Raw genomic sequence first — 20,221 nt, 5'->3', positions numbered from 1 at the left:
ACATAACGTATCCTAATGTTTGAAAAATTAACTTTTAGTATTTTATTCATTATAAAATCTTTACTGACCTTCACTTCCTGATATAAATCCTTAGAATAAGATTTTCAGATGGAGAGATTGCAAAACTGAAAAATGAGATTTTCTGTGTCCTTTTGTGTAGGTGATTTCCTTCACGATCTGTACTTGCCAGTTTTCTCTCTCAGATTCTCTGGACTAAAATTCTAGTTGCTTGCCACTTGCAATTCTATTCTCCAGGGATGCTGGTGACACTGTTTCTTTCTCTTCTACTTAAATTCGTACATGAACACATCTTGTCTAAGTAACCTGTTGCCTAGGTTTTTAAAGAACATGCAGGAAAAAAGACATACATTCTCTCACTCGCTACCTCTTGGACAATATAGTATATGAGCACTCCAGTTACATGCTGCTCTGTATGTACCTAGGCTTGTTTCAGTGATGCTGTGAGTGAATAAGGCTAGCACTTCTGTGACATCAGCAGAACAGGAGGTTTGGTTGTTTTTTTTGTTTGTTTTGGTTTTTCGTTTTTTTTAGTGAGAGGATGTGGGGGAAGCAATAGCTTAAAAAAAGGCAAACTTCTTCCAGTGATGAATGAGAACTTTGGTGTTTCAGGTTTCTGCGTTAGTCTTTTTGTATTCCTCTGCAATACTTTTTTATTATTTTTTTTTAAATAATCCCTTGTCAATGTTTTATAGTGCGCCACTAATCCAGCATTTACCGGTGGATTGTTCCAAGTTGCTTTACATGTTCGATGTAAAATGTCCAAATATTCATGGGGAAATATGGTATTTTTGTAGGCTGGCTATTTCTGATTCTCTGCCTGTTTTTTTGAAGAATATTTTAGTGCCTGCTTTTTCATAACTGTTCTCTTTCTTGAAGTATGCAGCTGTACCCTTTCTCCTCACTCTAAACATCTGTAGAATAATAAAATACTCTATAATTTGGTAAAGGAAAATTGTCTCTACACTGGGATATTCTGTAGCGCAGATATTTTTGTTACTCAAAGTCTACAAAGTTGTAAACCCCAAGAACAAATGAATGCAACAATTAAAATCATTACTGTGAAATATAAAGCTTTTGCGTTTAGGGATAATTTTTTTTATAGTATCCGGTATACTGAAGCATTCATCTGTGTTTGGTTTTTAAAGTCTGTTTAATGTTTTATGAAACGTTTTGGAAAATAAACTCTGTACTTCATCAGTATCAAAAGGCAACAAACTTGTAGGCTAAGGTTGCTCCATTACAGACCTGTCTTATTAGTTAAAGACCTAAATAGAAAAGAGATAAAGGATATTCCATCAGCTATTCTCTTACTTGAATGTTTATTGAGTCATCTCCTGTCATACGTTATTTTAGCAATCATAAATAGGGTACCTATTCTTGCAAGGACACAGCAAATCAAGAAAATAGCCCAGGAACCAAGCTGCTGCGGCAAGCCAGCTACACTTGAAATAAGAGCATAAATCAGGAGTACCATGGTTTGTAAAATTAAATATTGTTTAAGCATTCATCAAGCTTTACTAGTACCATTGCCATTTGATTTCCCAGTCCCTACTTCTGCATGTGTTTGTGCAGTTTTGCATTTAATATTTAATTGTAGTTTTGGGCTCTCTGCCAGCCAGTGTTAATTTAGAATTCAGTATTTCAATCAGCTGTGATCTAATAACAGGATTTTTAGCTTCTTCCAGAGCAGTGTCCTTTATGGATTCTGATAATCTGCCAAACATCTGTTGCAGTTTGAGTTCACAAAAAGAATGGCTAAATAATTTGAGAATATATCCCCCCATCATTATAAATATGCAATCTGTAACAGGTGTCAATAGTTGTAATTTAAAATATGATAGAGGGACATATTTCACTGTGTAGTCTGTTCACTCTAGCGGAGACAGCTCCCTGAGCAGAAGAAATGTAATAACATTAAAAATAAGGTGAAACTTCTGGATCTCCTGAGTACAAAAATACTTGGCTGGTTGTAACTCTTTTTCTGTAATAGTTAGCTGAAATAATGTTAACTTGTTGGATATTTTCTATGCATATTTTATAATATTAAATACAAAGTTGCTCTGTTAAACTCAGAGTCTGGAAATGGGAAGTTAAGGTTCCAATACCAACATTTAACTTGGCCATGTTATGTCTTATATGTTTTATAGCGTATAAATTTACAACAGCTGCACGTTTTTAAATGCTGACAAGTAACTGCTTTTCTTTAGTAGACAGTTGTTCAAAAGTTGGTGGAATCCAGCTTCCTGCTTATTAGTTTAGTTCCCAAGTGGCCTCACTGTATAGCCACAGAGAGCATATTACAAAAATCTAGTCTTGACTGGCAAAGGCATGAATAATTGTGGTGGGCTCCATATCAGAGAGAGGTCACGCTCTTCTCCCTAGTTGCACTCTTGGAACATGTCTGCATTATGAGGACTATACCTGCACAGCTATGGCATTATAGCTATGCCAACATAACCCCATAGTGTAGATGCAGCCTACCCCAACAGAAGGGGTTGTCTGTTGGTATAGCAACACTACCTCCCTAGGTGATAAGAGCGTCTATACTCAAGGTGGGGTCCACATAGCTACAATGCTCACGGGCATGGATTTTTCACCCCCTGGAGCAACATAGCTATTCCAACCAAAATTATATGTGTAAACCAGGCCTTGGTCACAGCTGCTTTTTGAGCAGCCCAGGATTTAATAGTACAACTAGCTTGCACTCATGTCTTACAAGCAGTGAATACTGAGGAGAAGCAAAGCAGATCCAACAGAACCTGCAGAAACAAAAGATGGGCAAGCTCCTGTGAAAGAAGGAACCGATATAATCTCTGCCACTTCCTATGATTGCTTTTCTCCATGCTACAAATATTGCCTCTCTCATATAAGTGGAGTTTGACAGCTATCTCTCATCCGAGCCCCAATGTGAAATCATCTTCCAGATTCTCAGAGGGTATAAATCTACATAGTTATATTGACTGAGGTGAAAAAAACACTGATAGAGAACAGCTAAGGATTTTGCCTTGTATATTAATTGACAAAAGAATTTCCGTCAGCCTGTGTCACATGTCCATTTATAGATATTATGAGCTCAAATGAGAACCTTTATCAATTAGTTGTAGTGATCACTAAGTTTAGAAATCTGGTTTTACTTACTCGAGCCTTCAGAAGTTACATGAGACAACATAAAATAGAAACCGTAACAGTTTCTATTGATTTTTTTCCCCCTCAAATGTTCTGTAAGTGAAATTACAGTACCAGGATATGCTCCAGTTTATGTTTGGTAATCTAGATCAGTGGCTCTCAGCCTTTCCAGACTACTGTATCCCTTTCAGGTGTCTGATTTGTTTTGTGTACCCAAGTTTCACCTCACTTAAAAACTACTTACTTACAAAATCAGACATAAAAATACGCAAGTGTCACAGCACACTATTACTGAAAAATTGCTTATGTTCTCATTTTAACCATATAATTATAAAATAAATAAATTGGAATATAAGTATTGTACTTACATTTCAGTGTTTAGTATATAAAGCAGTATACATTTCAGTTTGTACTATCTTCGCTAGTACTTTTTATGTAGCCTGTTGTAAAACTGAGCAAATGTCTAGATGAGTTGATGTACTCCTGGTTGAGAACCACTGAGATATTAGCTTGAGCCACTTTTGTGCCCTTTTAACATGGTGTAGTCATAAAATTGAAGGAGGAATTATAGTGGTAGTATAAATAGTAAGTGGAAGATGTCCAGTCATCAACAATTAGCATTTAATACAGTCAGCTTATTAAGGAACATTTTAGTCAGTCATGTCTTCTGTTTTAAAAGAAAGCTTTGAAACTCATCTTGTATATTAGAGCTAAAGAGGCAAAGTTCTGTCTTAATTCTGTATAATTTTAATATGCTTAAAAATAGCACTGTCAAATGATTAAAACTGCGATTAATCACAACTATTTTTTTTAATCACACTGTTAAATAATAACAGACTACCAATTTAAATTCAGCATGGAAGCACATCCTCTGGAATGGTGGTTGAAGTATGATGGGGCATACGAATGTTTAGCATATCTGGCATGTAAATATCTTGCAATCCTGGCTACAACAGTGCCATGCAAACACCTGTACTCACTTTCAGGTGACATTGTAAACAAGAAGTGGGCAGCATTATCTCCCGTAAATGTAAACAAACTTGTTTGCCTTAGCGATTGACTGAACAAGAAGTAGGACTGAGTGGACTTGTTGGCGCTAACGTTTTACATTGTTTTGTTTTTGAATGCAGTTATGTAAAACAAAGTAATTCTACATTTGGAGATTTCACTTCAGTACTTGTATGAGGTGAACTAAAAAATACAATTTCTTTTGTTTATCTCTTTTACAGTGCAAATATTGGTAATAAAAATAATATAAAACAAGCACTGTACACTTTGTATTCTCTGTTAAATTGAAATAATTATATTTGAAAATATAGAAAAACATTCAAAAATATTTATAATAAATATAAATTGGTATTCTGTTTAACCGTGCGATTAAAACTGTGATTAATTGTGACTGTTTTTAGTCTAGTTTATTTGTTTTGCGTTAATCACATGAGTTAACTGTGATTAATTGACAGCCCTACTTAAAAATATTGAACAAAAAGTAAAGTACATTGTATCCAATGAGAGATTTCTATGACAGTGCAGGGAATTGAGTTATTTTTGTTGATGCTATTTTTTTTCTCCCATCAGGCTTTGAATTTGACATATTCCAGCATTTATAGCAACTACAGGAACTTTGTTGGTCCCCCTCACTTTAAAGTCATTTGCAGGCTCCTTGGGTACCAGGGCATCGCTGTGGTAATGGAGGAATTACTGAAGGTGGTCAAAAGCCTGGTATGTTAACAGCTTTTCTCTCTCTTTCTCCCCCCCACCTCCCCTGATTGCTTCTAATGGAGGGGAAATGTTTTATGTGCAGTGGAAAGTACATCTAAATATAAGTATGTTGCATTTATCCTATTAAACGTGTTTAGGCAACTATAAAATGTGTGAGGAAGAAATGGAAACCTTTTTAAAAAGCTGCATTAGCTAAGTTGTCCATGGAAGCATAAGCCTAAACTATTAACTTTTCCCTGACTTTTATGAGCTTTCCATTAGTTCACTAAACTAAAATTGCTGTTAATTGGCAATTACAGTTAAGGACCTCAAAAAAAGATAGTCCTGAGGGCATTCTGTGCAAAAAAAAAAAAAAAAAAAAAAAAAAAAAAATTCTGCACACAATATTTTAAAATTCCACAAAATTCTGCATATTTTATTAGTCAATAAATAAATGTGGAGGCTCCACTATGGCAATGGGGAGCCCAGGCAGGTCACTGGCTGCATGGAGGTGGGAGATCACCCTGCAGACCCCCACCCTACCCACGGGACACAGACTTGGAGATGAGGCTGCACCCAACTCTGACGCAGTGCAAGGGTCAGGCCTGCCCCAAAAACACCCCGGGGCCCTGCCCCTCCATGCCAAGCGCACAAAGATAGCAAGCAAGAGGGGCAGAGTCTTGCATGCATGCCAAGCTCTGGCCTCTGATCCAGGAATGGTGCAAGCAGGCTCAGCCTAGCAGGATCCTTGTGCGGGGATGGGGGGAATCCAGGTGTGGGGTGACAGGGTTCTGTGTGGGGCAGTCTGGGTGTCAGGGGTCCAGATGTGGGGGAGATCTGGATGCACAGGGGCTTGTTTGGGAGTTCCAGATGCAGGGGGAATGGGACTCTGCAGGGGGGTCCTAGTGAAGGTGGTGGGGCTCAGCAGTGAGGGGGTCTGGGTTTGGGGGGATGGGCTTCTGGGTGTGTGGGGGCTTAGTGGGTGGGTCGGGTGCTGGGGAATGGGGTGTGGTGAGGTGGGGATCTGGGTGCAGCTGGTTGGGGCTCAGTGAGGGTCTGGATACAAGGTGGTCTAAGTGCAGGGAGGTGGGGCTTGTTGTGGTGGGGGTTCAAGTGGGGGGCTCAGCAGGAGATGGTCTGGGTGCAGGGGTAGGGGTCCAGATGCAAGGGGGAGGAGCTTGGTGGAGGTCCGGATGCAGGCAGGCTCCTGATACAGAGGATGAGGCTCAGTGGGTGTGGGGGGCTCAGTATGGGATGCTGGGTGCAGGGGGATGGGTGAGGCTCAGTGGGGAGTCTGGGTATGGTTGGGCTTGGATATATGGGTGTTGGGTGGACAGGTGAGCAGTTCCCCATTCAGTGACTCTTCCCCCCACAGCTGAGGAGCAGTAGGGACTGGAAGCGGGTGGGAGGTGCACAGCTTCCTGCAGCTAGGGGAGGTTTCTGGGGTTGGGTCTGCAGGGGTAGAGGAAGACCCATCCTCCCCAGCCCAGCCAGGACTAGCAGCTGATTTACCTCTCCGCTGGCTGCCCCAGGTGCCCATAATGACTCACCCATGCTGCTGAGGAGGCTGCATGACCGTCTTGCGGCTTCCCTTTGCTTCCCTATCAGAAAGTTGTTTTTTTTGCGGGGAAGCAAAGAAATCTGTGGGGGACTTGAATTTTGCATGCGTGCAGTGGCGCAGAATTCTCCAGGAATAAAAAAGAGGAAGGCAAAGGACTTGGGATGACTGGGTTCCCAGTCGTGTGCTGTTAGACTTCCTGTGTGAACTTGGGCAAGTCACTTCACCTCTCTGTGCCCATTTCCTATCTGTAAAAGGGGTTAATAGCACTTCCTTGTCTCACATAGGTGTCCTGGGATAAACATATTAAAATTATGTGGCATTCCAATACTAGGATGATTAGGGCCATCTGAGTACTTCCGAAAGAGTAATTCCCCAATAGGAGAAAATCACTTTTAAAGTTACTTCCAAATTGCTATAATTGTTCATGAATAGCTCTTAGAAGAGGATGGATTAGACTTCCTGTTGGTTATTGCTGCTAGCATACAAATAAACAAACATAGGTATTTAACATATCTCTGCTTCAGTCACATGTGAGGGATTTGGGAATAAATTTTGAAGCTAATTCTCTAGATATTTCGAACAAGACATGTTGCAGAAAGAGGCCTGCCACATAGCTTTTTAGACATGCCCTGCTGATTGAGCTGGGATCACCCTCTAATGACAGTGGGGATGGAGAAATAACAACTTTTGGAAGTTAGGGGCTTCCTAAAACCTCAGTGGAGATACCATATTTCATTTTTCTGCAGTGGACCTATTTGTTGGGGGTTTTTTTTTTTTTTTTAGAATACCAAGGCAATAGTGTTCAGTGTGCGCCACATATAAATTTTACCTCATAATTTGTAAAGATTTTTTACCTTTTTTGCTTATTGGTTTGTTTTATGATGATATAGTGGACTTCCATTTTCCTCAAATACTAAGATTTATAATTAGTGTTCAATTAAAAAAAATTATACTACACTACAGAAGTGTACCTCATATCAATGATAAAATCAGGGAGAAAAAATACAGCTCTTTAAAACTGAAGTGAAAAATTACCCCCCAAAAACCAATTCATATATGAAGTGATTTTTAGAATAACACAGAAATATGAGAGACAGTTCCTGTTATAAGGTCCTTGATTCAAAACGTGAAGTAAAATTGCTTTAATGTCAGCTGTATGCATACTGTAACATTTTGTTTTGGGGGAAATTAGAAATTCTTGTGGAAAGATAACTCTGGTTTAGATTATCCATGTAGTCTAGGGAATTTAGACACATATCTTGCATTAGTTTCAATGGAAGGTATGTGTCTAAGTCCCCTAGATCGTCCATTGAAATTAATGGAAGGTGTGTTTCTAAAATCCTCTAGACTGCTTTAAATATCCCAACTTCTCTCTATAGGAAGAATGTTTTTAGATAGTCATATTTGGAGAGAGTGTGTTGGTAGAGCCTGGACAATCATGTATGAAAAATGAAGTACAGCTGTTCCAGCTAAATTCACTCCAAATTAGTTGTGTTCTGATTACTAAATTTCTTAGCGTATTTGAGCAGCAGCTGAAATATTTTTTCTGCCTTCCCTTTTTTCAGGGTTTTCAGTAATATTGTCATTGCCAGCTGACCAAGTATTAGATAACAAGGAAGGTTTACTCTTTAAGACTGATCTAGCAATGCACAGTATCAAGCTTGTTTAGACTAGTGTTCAGACCATATGTCAGAGAAGTTATCCACACAACCTTCTTTTTTATCTTTATAGATGGCCCTTTGTGTAACTGGGAGGGGATTGCCTGTTGTTGGGCATGTAGAAGTATAAAGCCAAAAATTCTGTACAAACGTGCATTGCACTTTATAGGCATAAGACAAGAATTTGCAGGTGTGTTTTGTTTTTCCATGCTACATCTACCACCGTGGTATTTCTGTCGTCTCTTCCTGCCTCATCAAGCTTACAACCTAAAATAACCCAGTGACTTTATTGCTGTCATTGGAATCAAGCAAGGTGATTGATGTAGGATGTCAAACAAAGGGAAAGGAGGAAATGCTTTAAGGAGAAGAACTCTTATTTAGTTTATGGTTGCATTTATTTGACTAATTCTTTAGTAGGATTTTTGTTCTAAAATTTTTCTCATGATGCTTGAGTGTAGTAGAAGTGATAGTGGGGAGCCAACCAAGTAGAAATTTAATGGCATTTTAAATAACAAATATTGTGGCATTTTGTTTACAGAAGTTTGTGAATGTGTGGTGGAGTTTTAAACTTTAAAAAAAAAAAAGTCTTGATCTCTCAACCTTTCTGCTCCACCTATAAATGTCAAGTATAACCACCAGTCTAGTGATATTTACATGGATAACTACATTATTAAGAATCTGTCCTCATAATTAATATTTTGTTATTATTATTTGTTTATAATATTTCCCCAACATTTGAGACACTTATTGGTATTTAAGCAGGAATGGCTCCTGCGTAGAGGACCTGGCAGTTGAAGGACAGACAAAAGTTAGGGGAAAGGAAGAAACCATTTTTTGACAAGTCAGCTTGATTCATTGAAGGCAGCATGCTAGTGATGGATCTCTAAGAGGGATTTAAATGTGAAGAGGAGCAGGTTGCTGCAGTTGAGCTCAGACCAGTCACACCAATATATAGGAGGCCACATGGAAGATGGCAGGGAGGGAATGTGTGAGAAGTTCACAAGCAGGCAGACAAGACTGGAAACAGGTAGAACAGAGGGTTTGGGGACAATGCCAGTTTTCACCACAGGAGGTCAAAGTTCCCCTGCGCCAATGGCTTATTGGGCTGATGCAGTTAAGGCGTGTCAGTTTCACAGCCAATGGTGATGTGGCCGGCATCATGTTGACTGCCTTTGACTATCCTAATCCAGTGTTTTTCAACGTTCGGGTCACGACTCAGTACTGGGACGCGGCATGCAAGGCACTGTTCAGCACCAAGGGATGCTAGCAGCTCTGATCAGCACCGTTGACCAGGACATTAAAAATCCTGTTGGCGGTGCTGCCCAGCTAAGGCAGGCTAGTGCCTACCTGTTCTGATACCTGTTCTGCGGACAGCAGCGAGTCCGGCTTTTAGGAAGGGGGGCGACGGGGCTCCTCATACTGCGCCCAACCCAAGCACCGGCTTCGCACTCCCACTGGCGCCTCCACCTAGGAGCCAGATCTGCTGCTGGCTGCTTCTGGGGCACAGCGTGGTCTGCGGTGCCAGGATAGGTGGGAAGCCTGACTCTGCACCCCTGCTGCGCTGCTGATCTGGAGTCGCCAGAGGTAAGTCTGTCCCCCAATCCCCTGCCTCAGCCCTGAGCCTCCCCAACCTGAAACCCCTTCCTGCACCCCAACCCCCTGCCCCAGCCCAGAGCCCCCTCCCACATCCTGAACCCTTCATTCCTGGCCCCATCCCGCAGCCCTCACCCCCGCACCCCAACCCTCTGCCTCGGCCCTGAGCCCCTCATTCCCAGCTCTGTTGTGTCGCGGGCCTCAACAATTTTCAACTGGGTCCCAAGAAAAAAGTTTGAATCCGATGCATCAGTTACCCATTTTGCAGCTGGGTAAACTGGAGGTGGCCTTTCTGTGTGTGAGTGAGTGAGACTTAAGCTCATGACTTTCAGGATTGTAGGTGAATGCCTTAACCACACAGGCACTGTACCTCTGAGTAGGGTGGGATAGATAATGACAAGAAGCTTAAACTTGATGCACTAACAGATGGAAAGATTTGACAAGGGGAGTGACATGATCTAGTCAGATAAGGAAGATGATGATAGTGGCTGCATTTTGTTTGGATGGCAGGGGACAAAGTTGAAAATGTTGCTCTAAGCAAGGTGGGATGTAATACTTCTACACTCCTATATAGTACTTTTCATCTATATATCTCAAAGCATTTCACAATCTTTAATACATTTATTCTCACAAAACCCCTCTGTGAAGTAGGGAAGCATTGTTATCCCCACTTTGTAGATGAGGGAACTGAAGCACAGAGAGGCTAAGTGACTGCTGAAGCTCACAGGGGAATTCTGTGGTGGAGCAGAGAATTGTACCCAAGTCCTAGGCTGGTGCTGTAACCACTGGACCATCCTTTCTTTTGCTGAGAGCCTGAATGAGGGATTTGGCTATGGGGATGGAAAGCAAAGGATAGATCTTGGAGATGTTGAGGAGGAAGAAGCAGTGGGATTTGGTTATGGCCTTGGAGGTGTTGGGCAAGGGAAAGGGAAAGGGAGGGGAAACTCCAGAACAACCACCAAATTTGTGATGGTGTTGACGGCAATGGAGAGTGGGTAAGTGGAGAAGCTTTGGGAGGGAAGATGAGAAAGTTTGGTTTTGGCCAAATTAGAAGATACCCAAGAGACGATATTAAGAGACAGGCTGAGATCTGGGGTTGGATGGGAGGAGAGATCTGTGTACTGAATGGTATGTGATAATGTAATTAAAGACAGAACCACAGTACCTATGCACAAGGGGGCCTGAATTCATGTTGCTGGGGCATCCTTAATTCTGGCATTTCCTAACTCATAAGTGCTTGATTTGTAACCTTAAAAAATAAATGAATGAATAATGTAACTTTTTATATATGTTTTGGGCCTTTGTTTCCTAGATAAGATTTTTCTGTTGGCCTTGGTTATTATGCTGTTGCCACTGTAACACACACTGAGAGTGGTTAATAATATCTAAATAATGCACATTTGTTTATAACATGCTCAGATATGAACTCCTCTGATCATTTTATGATAGAAACTTTAAACCAGCAACTTTTTTTTTTTTTAATTGAAGCCTTTCTAAGTCAAAAATTAGCAATACAGTGAAGGAAAAAATGTGTTGGGAGAAGCGATATGTTTGTCTTCGATACCTATGACCAATTCAGTTTTAATACATTTGTACAGCGTGAACGTTTAGACCCCAAACTTGCCACCCCTCACACACACGAGTAATTTAACATACACGAGTAGTCACATTGAAGTCACTGGGATTACTTGCCTGCATAAAGTTATTTATGTACCTAAGGATCAGGATCACTGGCAGGATCAGGGCTCTGTGCTGTCATCCAGTTCAGTTGCTCTTCATGGTTTGGGCTTTTTGGTTAAAAACTGTGAAATGGTAACTAATAGTCACTTGAAGAGTTCATTAGAACTGTTGTACTTCCTCACTTCCTGTTTCTTTTAGAGTGCAAAGCTGTTTCTTTAAGAGTGCAAAGATTATAGGAAGAACTGTAGGACATACAGAGTTAAGAAACATAAGATTTTAGAGCATATTCAGTTCATATGTAGAATGAACTGCATAAATGTCATCTTTGTTAGTTCAACAACAATAATATTGTTATGCATGTCTGTCTTCCCTCAGCTGCAGGGCACAATTCTTCAGTATGTGAAGACCTTGATGGAAGTGATGCCTAAAATCTGTAGATTACCTAGACATGAATATGGCTCTCCAGGTTGGTTTACCTTTGATGTTACCACCATTGTATTAATAAGAGGACATTAATTCCTGGCTTCCAGTATATTTTTTATAAACAATTCATGTATGTACATCTCATTGTAAATTATTTGCTCTCAAATAGCCATTGAGCAATGTGTGTTGGGACAGAATAGGAATTGTTTCCAAATGTTCTATTGCTATCTTTCATACTTGCATAGAGTTCTCTGCCTGGCAATCTCAGATAGCAGTTCTGTTTAAATCTCTGTAATCTAGTTCCCAGTTCTCCGGAAAAGTTTCCTGCTCATTTCTTGTCCTTGTCAGATGTAAGATACAGTGTATTAGACAATCTTCGAAGGAGTACTCAGTGCAAACTGGGATATAGTTCTGCAAATAATTAAGTTTAAGGTTTGCTGGGGGCGTCCTAGCCATTTAATGCGTCACAGTAGTTGCAGGAGAAGAAGCTACTCTGGAAGTTGGATGCCATAAAAGAGAGAGTTAATTGCTAATAGTATTTGTCATATTGTTGATTCCAATTTTGAAACGGCTTTCCTACCCCCAAACACCCCTTTTCCACAACTTCTAACAACACAAATGAATCCTTATATTTGCCATCCACCTTTTTGAGCATTCTTTTATTTTTTCTGTGTTACTTAGGTTTATTAAACTGGAATGAGGTTGATTTTGCTTCCCATTGCATATTTAACTTTCATTGCAAAGACTGAACCAAATCAAAGATTTGCGAAGTGTTCCTTCCTGTTTTTCTCTCTGGAGCATAGAACTGGATGAGTCATATCAAATAACCATTATAAAAATTTGAAGTGTTTAGATGTCCTTTGTGCCTGGATTTAGCAATAAGCAATCGGTGCTACCATATATAGAGCCACATAGGCTTCTATGTGGGAAAGCCTGAATAAGGATTAGGAAGCTGAATTTCACCTTGGTGAGATTCCTTCAGAAGATTCTTTTTGGGGACGGGGTCCCTCCTGCCCCAAGGAATGAGCAGCAGGGAAGAAGTGGCCTGGGCTCCTTGGAGAAATCTTCTCAGGACTCTTTCTACAGGAAGAGTAAAACTCAGAAAGGGTAAAACTCATTTGTGTAGGAGACAGAGCTGCCTTCTTTTGGAGCTAAACTTTCTCAAACCTCAGCACTTTCCTTTCCAAGTGCCATGTGCCTTTCCTCAACCTGGTTTTCACTAATAAAAAACCATGGCGTAGCATACATTTAGAAAAAATAACGTCATCTTCCCTTTGCGGGGGAAAGAAGGAGAAACCTCGTAAAACAGATGCTAGTCATGTTCCTCAGTGCACTACGGGAATGTGCTTGGAAACCACAGGTGATGGGTGTGGTATAAGAAACTGAATAGAAAACCTGTGTGCAGACTCAGGGCATCCACATTACTCCCTGTGTTATCCTCTTCCCCAATAGTAGCATTGCTCCTTCTGGAACCATACTATATTTTCATGATCTCTGTTGGCTGCTGCCCCAACCCTCATTGGTGGGAAGGAGGAGAAAGCTTAGTGTGACAAGGGGGAACCAGAGTTATTGTCTGTGGGGAGAAAATGTTGCAGACAGTAGCCAACCCTCTCCAGCCTGTAAAACTTCGTTTCTTCCTCCCTTTGGCCTACACAGCCCTAACCCAGCAGACTGAAAGGGGAGGGACGTGTGCCGTACAGTCACTGCTCTGTCCTCTCCCTTCTGTGCCACCCTTCCCCACACCAGTTTCTTCCATGTTTTGCTCCTCTTGGCTCACGTTAGTGGAGGGAAGCGTATAGGCCAGGGGTGGCCAACTGTGGCTCCGGAGCCACATGCTGCTCCTTGGATAGGCACCGACTCTGGGGCTGGAGCTACAGTTGCCAACTTTCCAACGTGCTTTACTGCTCAACCCCTGGCTCTGTCCCCACTCCACCCCTTCCCTTAAGCCGGCAGTGCTCTTGCTCCTCCCCCTCCCTGCCTCCTGCACGCCACAAAACAGCTGATCGGGAGGGATGGGGAGGTGCTGATCGGTGGGGCTCCAGCAGGTGGGAGGTGCTGGAAACAGGAGGGGAGCTGATGGGAGGCTGCTGATGTATTACTATGGCTCTTTGGCAATGTACTTTGGTAAATTCTGGCTCCTTCTCAGGCTCAGGTTGGCCACCCCTGGTATTAGGCCATAACTTCTATGCACTGTTCACTCCTCCACCTCGTACAGCTCTCAGCACAAGTACCTTAAACAAATAGGCAACTATACTAGCCATACGCATGGGCATCACTGAAGACACTCTGCTGCTATTTTAGTTGTCTGGTATAAACTCATTCACACGTCACTCTCATTGTCTCAGCCACAAAGACCGAAGCTGCTGCTGTGATCCAAAGCTTTAATGCATAAGGATTTGGGCTGGCTCAAAGAACTGCACATTTATCAATTCAGAATCTATTTCCCAGTTCACATCTACATATGAATAGCCATCATTCTCTATCTAACTACACTTAATAAGACCCTAATTACATTACACAGCTCAGAGTTTTCATTTGGAACGTTTTATTGGACGCCATTAATTATATAGGACTTGAGCAATTCCAATCATGTCTGTCCTTGTGGATTTTTAATGACTGTTTATCCACGCTAAAAGGAACAGAGGATGGAGATGTGGGCAGCTGAGTTCAAGAGACCTCCTTGCCAATGATTTTGTTTCCATAGAAACGGTGTTTACGTGGTGTGCAACTTACTCATCCTGTATTTTAGATAAATATTTTTATGTCTGCATTAAACTAAAGGATTTTGGAGGTGAGGGGGAGACATTGCAGTAGCTGTCAAGTTCTTAAAGGAACTCTGTCCAGTAAATATTTAAGCATATTTTATTTATGTTTGTCATCTTAGAAATATAATTGTCCCATATTTATCTTTTACTTTTCTATCACTAATTTCTTTTAGTGTTTGAATATGACTACAGTTGTTTTTGATCATCTAGCCATGCTAAAATGTCCTTGGGAATCGGGGAAAAAAACATGCTTATGTAGGCACTGCTGCAGTGATAGGGTTAGATTTGTGCTACTGCTGGAGAACCTGCAGGGGAAAAGATTTAAAAAGGGAGGGAGGGGTAAAGACGGAGCCTTCCAAAATATAAACTGAGAGAGGGGATAGACTTTTAAAAAATTATTATTAAATAAATAAAATTACCACCTGAAGATTGCATTGGAGTAAACTTTTTTTAAAGGTGTGTGTCAAATTTTGTGACTAAATTTGAAAATGCATGTGAAAATGGAGTCAGAGAGGCAAAAACTGGCTTAGGACAAGATACGACCTAAGAGAATCCCTGAATCACACTGAAACTGTTTTTTCTGTCCTTTAAAATATTTGGGAATGTTTCACTCCAGGTGAAATCTCTCCCACAGCAATTTGAGGAGTTGCCTCTTCAGGGAAAGTGCCCTGAGTGCACAAATGCTGGAGTTCCAGGACGCAGCAGAAGGGCTTTGACAGCAACTGGTTCTTTGGGTTTTTTTTTAACAAACTGGGGGCTGTGGGAAAGAGGATGGGAGGAGGAGGCTCACTGGAAGCCTGCTGCAGTGAGACTGGAAGGAAGTATGTTGTAGGTTACTCTGAAGACTCTCCTTTGGGGAGGGAATTTGGAGGGAGGCAGGGGCCCACAGGGTACTCGCATGAGTGTATTGGGGAGGGGATGTATCTCTGAGGTAGGCAGGAGAAGGCAGGGACTGTTGAGGAGGTAGGGAGAAGGAAGGGAAGGCTCTTTGAAAGGTCTGATAGTTTACTTACCAAAATGAAGCTTTATTTTCAAGTGTTTAGTATTCTGAATTTGAGATTTCATTGCAGAAAGGAAAATGAAAGAATTTCACCTGAGGTCATTTGAAAGCTGATTGCCTTGGAGATGGCCTTCAAATCTCTATATGTACTGGATGGGGAAAAAAATATTCTAATTAATTGTCAGAAAACAAGGCAGAAATTGAAACAGCATTTTCATCAGATGAAAAACAAAATGGCCTTGGCTAGACAATAAGCAATCTACTAGATATGAAAAACAGAATAACATAATTTTTGTTCAGTGAATACAATAACCAGTGGGTGTAATGCATGCAGGCCCTGATCATTCAAGAACAAGTACATGTTCTTGATCTTGTGCGCTGAGCATAATCCATCTGAAGTCAATGGGACACAAAGCACATAAAGTTAAGTGTGTGTGTATTTCTTTGCATGGTCAGGGCAGAGTTTGTATTAAAAGTTCTACGAGAGAACGTAAAATTAAAGGTTATGCCATAGCACCCTGCTTCTTAGGAGGCATTTTATAATGAACAGCAGAGATTTCATTTAATAATAAAAACCCAACAGGCACTGTGCAGAAAATCATAGGGCCCAGCTTAGTTCTTTCAAAGAACAAATGTCATTAGTCTATACTTTAAACATACCATAGGTGGCAAATTTTGTGTTCTTTTGGGACATGGTTGATCAGAGCTTTTAGCTATGAACCAGGATAGTTTTATAGAAAAGGAAAAGTAACGTTAAATGGAGAAACCCAACCCATTTTAAATTGCCTATGTCGACTTAATCTGTGTGCTAATTAATTTAGAAAGCCAGACCACATCACTGAAATGTGAACTCTGCCATGTGAGCTCTTTTGAGATAGGATTTAGGAAGCAGAGATGGGGCCTAATCCTTTGATAATCCTCTGCATTTACGAAATACATTTTATATCAAACAACCTTTGTTTCTGATGAGAGTGATGTAAGACAGCTGCAGAGGTTATATGTATGAATAACATTAAATACTTCCAATTACACCTACCCTCCCCAGCCTTGTACAAATAAAGGGATTTAATTAAAATTACTGTTAGCCTGGACAAAAAATTAAATGTGTTTATCTTGGGGATATTGTGTATATTCAGATGATTCAGTAATTTACAAATGTGCATATTGCATTTATGTTCACAAATTAGCAGTGGGGAGAAGGAATGCTGCAGACAAAGAAATAAGACTGCTGCTGCCAGGGCTCTTTGGTGATCTGAGGTTTTTTTAAAGGCTCCTAGAAAGGTTTCCTCCTTTTTTGTTGTATATTAATTGCTTAATCTTTTCCAAAAGCCACACATCTACTTCTTATGATGTGGTCAGATGTAGATAAAGGTTGGTGTCACTGAAGCACTAGCCAAAACTTGAAGATATTTTCTGCTCTGATCTCAGGCAGATACTGCAGTTTGTACAATTGTTGTTTCGTGGTTCCATACCATCTGACTTGCATAGTCAGAGCTGCAGGGGGAATTTGTTCACCCTCTGGGTAAGGTGGTGATTGCATATGGGGAATACTGGTAGTTTCATTTAATAACCACCCTCATCCCATGCTCATTCTGGCATTTATAACTTAATTCATAAAGAGCTTTAATCTAAAATTGCAGTAGCATAAATATTAAAATTAGTTTTACAAAGTTTCACCCTAATTTGAATCAATCAAGAATTTGAATTCCTCCATCTTGCCAGAGGCAGGATGAGTCTGACTCGGGGCTGGGGAAGCTGATTCAAGTGTGTGTGTGTGTGTGTGTGTGTGTGTGTGTGTGTGTGTGTGTGTGTGTGTGGTATGTCTCTGGGAAGTCCCATGGCAGGGACTGTGATGAGAGAGCAGAGTGGCAGTGTGTGACAGGAGAGTTGGAGGTAGTCCTTGCCCTGAGACATCCTGCTGACAGTTTCACTGTCTCAGGTCACAGGAATTTATTAAAAAAAAAAAAAATCTGGGACAAAACCATTTTTGTAAAACCAACTGGGCCAGGCCCTGAAAAGCAGGACATTCCTGATGCTCGGGGACATGTAGTCACTCTAAATTGTAGATCCAGAGCATGGATTAAAAACAAGCTCACTGTTTGGCAAAACAACATAATAAGCTTTCAGGGATTTATTATTAAGCATCATGTAAAACTGAACACTAGAAATATTTTCAGCAAACCCTTTTTTGTGTCTTATTTGCTTCTTGTAGGTTTTTTTACTGGAATAAACTAAAATAGGTAATAAAATATGCAGCTCTTAAGCCATAATTTCAAGTGCAGGTGAAGGATAGCAGCATGTGAAATGGGATCCAGCTAAATGTTTGTTTATAACACACACTCCTTTAACAGCATATCCTTTATGGAGCCTGGGGCTGTGCAAGGGAAGCAGATTTTTTTTTTCAGAGTGGCTGCAAGGAGCTCTATTACTTGGTGTGGATATAGAATACCCAGTATTTTATTTTATTATACAAAATATTAGCCCTTATTAAAAGAAGATCAAAGTAACTTGATAATGGTGTGTAAGTACCTTGGTGAGGAGAAAATACCAAGTCCTAAAGGGCTCTTTAACCTAGCGGAAAAAGGCACAACAAGAACCAATAGCTGGAAGTTAGTCAGACAAATTCAAATTAGATATAATGTGCATTGCACTGGGAATGCATCTTCAGTTGTTTGACCACTATGATCCCAAATCCTTTTCAGGGTCACTGCCTTGCTGGATACAGTTCCATGTGTTCTCCTACCCCCCTGCCCCCGCCTTCTGTAGACATGGCTTGCATTCCTTGCATTAAGATGCTACTAGAAAAAAAGTTGTACAAAGCTCTACAATTATATTCATCCTCAGTGAGCCAGTGAGGGACTTGATGTCTACGTCAACTTTTCCCTCTTGTTCCACTCCACATCTCACCCCACTATCTGCCGTTTTGGTAAAGGGAAAACTATTTCAGCTCCGTACGATTTTATCCACTTAACTAGATTTTTTATCAGCTGATTTCAGCAAGCTAATAGATGTATATGTGATAACTATTGAAATAATTAGCCTTGACTGCTCAAAGGTTTTCACCTTTTTTCTTTCTTTTTTTTTTTTTTAAATATATACATATACACACACACATCTCAGGTATCCTGGAATTTTTCCACCATCAACTGAAGGACATTGTTGAATATGCAGAACTGAAGACTGTGTGTTTCCAGAATTTGCGGGAAGTGGGAAATGCTGTGCTCTTCTGTCTACTCATCGAACAGAGTCTGGTAGGTGCTTAGGAAGTTACTCTAACACCATATGTATCTAAAAACATTCTTCAAAAATCATTCATTGATGCCTTAAGCGAAAACTACAGACATAATGTTGGAAAGTTTTCTGCAATTGCAGAAAAATCTCCCTTTAGAAAAAATATCTTCTGGGTGCAGAAACATTGGTGAGTTCTCTCTTACAGCCTTGCAAAGCTCAGACTTGGTACCAATGTATGGACATAGTTGAATACTGAGGACAACAGTGCCAGCTCCACTTCTTTCTTGGCTCTCTTTACTGTCCAGTTTATGGGTGGTTGGGGTGGGTCTATGCATTTTATCTTCACAAGGAAAGGCAAATTGCCACAGTGGTAGCAGATGGACACGGAGAAGGTAGGGAATACCAGTCCTAGAATAAAAGTGTGAAATAATCAGAAGAGAGCTTTGGCTCACAAACAAGGAGTACCCTCTCTTTGTCTACATAATATAAGCCCCTCTACTTAAAATTAAAATGTAATCATGGCTATATGGTTTATATTATCTTCTGCTAGCACTAATCACACAAGCTATTGAAATTGTATGTAAAAATCCAAGAGCCTAAAAGAACACATTTGGTAAAACTCTTTGCCTCATGTTTTGTTGTTAGATCTAGTACATCATTTTCGCCATGAAACATGGCATAATCTGCCTAAGAAAGTATGTAGTCCCCATAGCTTGGGACATTTACCACTTGACTGGGGAAAAAATGTAGAAAACCTACTGCTTTGCACAGTCCTGCATTAGCAGTGGGAGTGGACTAGGCTTGAAAGGTTTTTCCCATCTCTAACATCTGCAATTCTAGTGGACATTTTGAAATAAACTCATTTAGGGAAAGCAGAAAATTAAATCCTTGTTTCTTCATATACTGTCAATCATAGCTCAGGTGTTAATGCCATTGCTCTTCCTATGTGGGTTATTGAATGTCAGTGAGATGGCACTGCACCAACCATGAATTTGTGCATGCTCCCTTGGAACTCCATGTGATGGAGAGTGCATCTGAAAATATTATACCAGTGAAAACAGATACAACTTCCAAATCCCATCTGTACTACGTTGGCTGTCTGTGGTTGCAATATTTTCAATACACTGTTCTCTATACCATGTAGTAATCTTTTTATCCTGTGCTCCAGATATTGCTTAGTGATTTTTGGAGGAAGGCGGTAATTAGTTCTCTGTGTATGGGTACTTGTGATCTCCTATTGTAATAGAATCTGAGTGCCTCTCAGGTATCTAAAAAGGAATAACAATATGCTGGATTTGTATTCCGTGATTCATGTATAGAAACTAATGTGGCACATAAGGTGGTCTCCAGGTTGTTGATGGCCTGAAATGGATACATCCTATTTATTTCTGTTTTAAAATTATTGAATTTCTGTTAAATTCCCATACTCCTGTGTGGAGGGGACAGATTGGTAGGGGAAAGG

At 40.5% G+C, this 20,221-nt stretch overlaps 1 protein-coding gene across 5 annotated transcripts in view; it reads left to right on the top strand.

Moving 5' to 3' along the window:
• Positions 1-20,221, top strand: part of CYFIP1 (cytoplasmic FMR1 interacting protein 1) — a 126,344-nt gene that overhangs the window by 93,475 nt on the left and 12,648 nt on the right. For all 5 annotated transcript variants that reach the window (XM_038410472.2, XM_043493384.1, XM_038410457.2 and 2 more), the window contains 3 exons: positions 4,726-4,869; positions 11,716-11,806; positions 18,649-18,779. In XM_038410472.2, the coding sequence (XP_038266400.1) occupies positions 4,726-4,869; positions 11,716-11,806; positions 18,649-18,779 (366 nt within the window). The remainder of the gene's footprint in view (positions 1-4,725; positions 4,870-11,715; positions 11,807-18,648; positions 18,780-20,221) is intronic.

The sequence above is a fragment of the Dermochelys coriacea genome, chromosome 1 (assembly GCF_009764565.3).
Source record: "Dermochelys coriacea isolate rDerCor1 chromosome 1, rDerCor1.pri.v4, whole genome shotgun sequence".
In the NCBI taxonomy this organism is placed as follows: domain Eukaryota; kingdom Metazoa; phylum Chordata; order Testudines; family Dermochelyidae; genus Dermochelys; species Dermochelys coriacea.
Note: the sequence above shows the minus strand (reverse complement) of the source record. Positions and strands in the feature narration are given on the sequence as shown.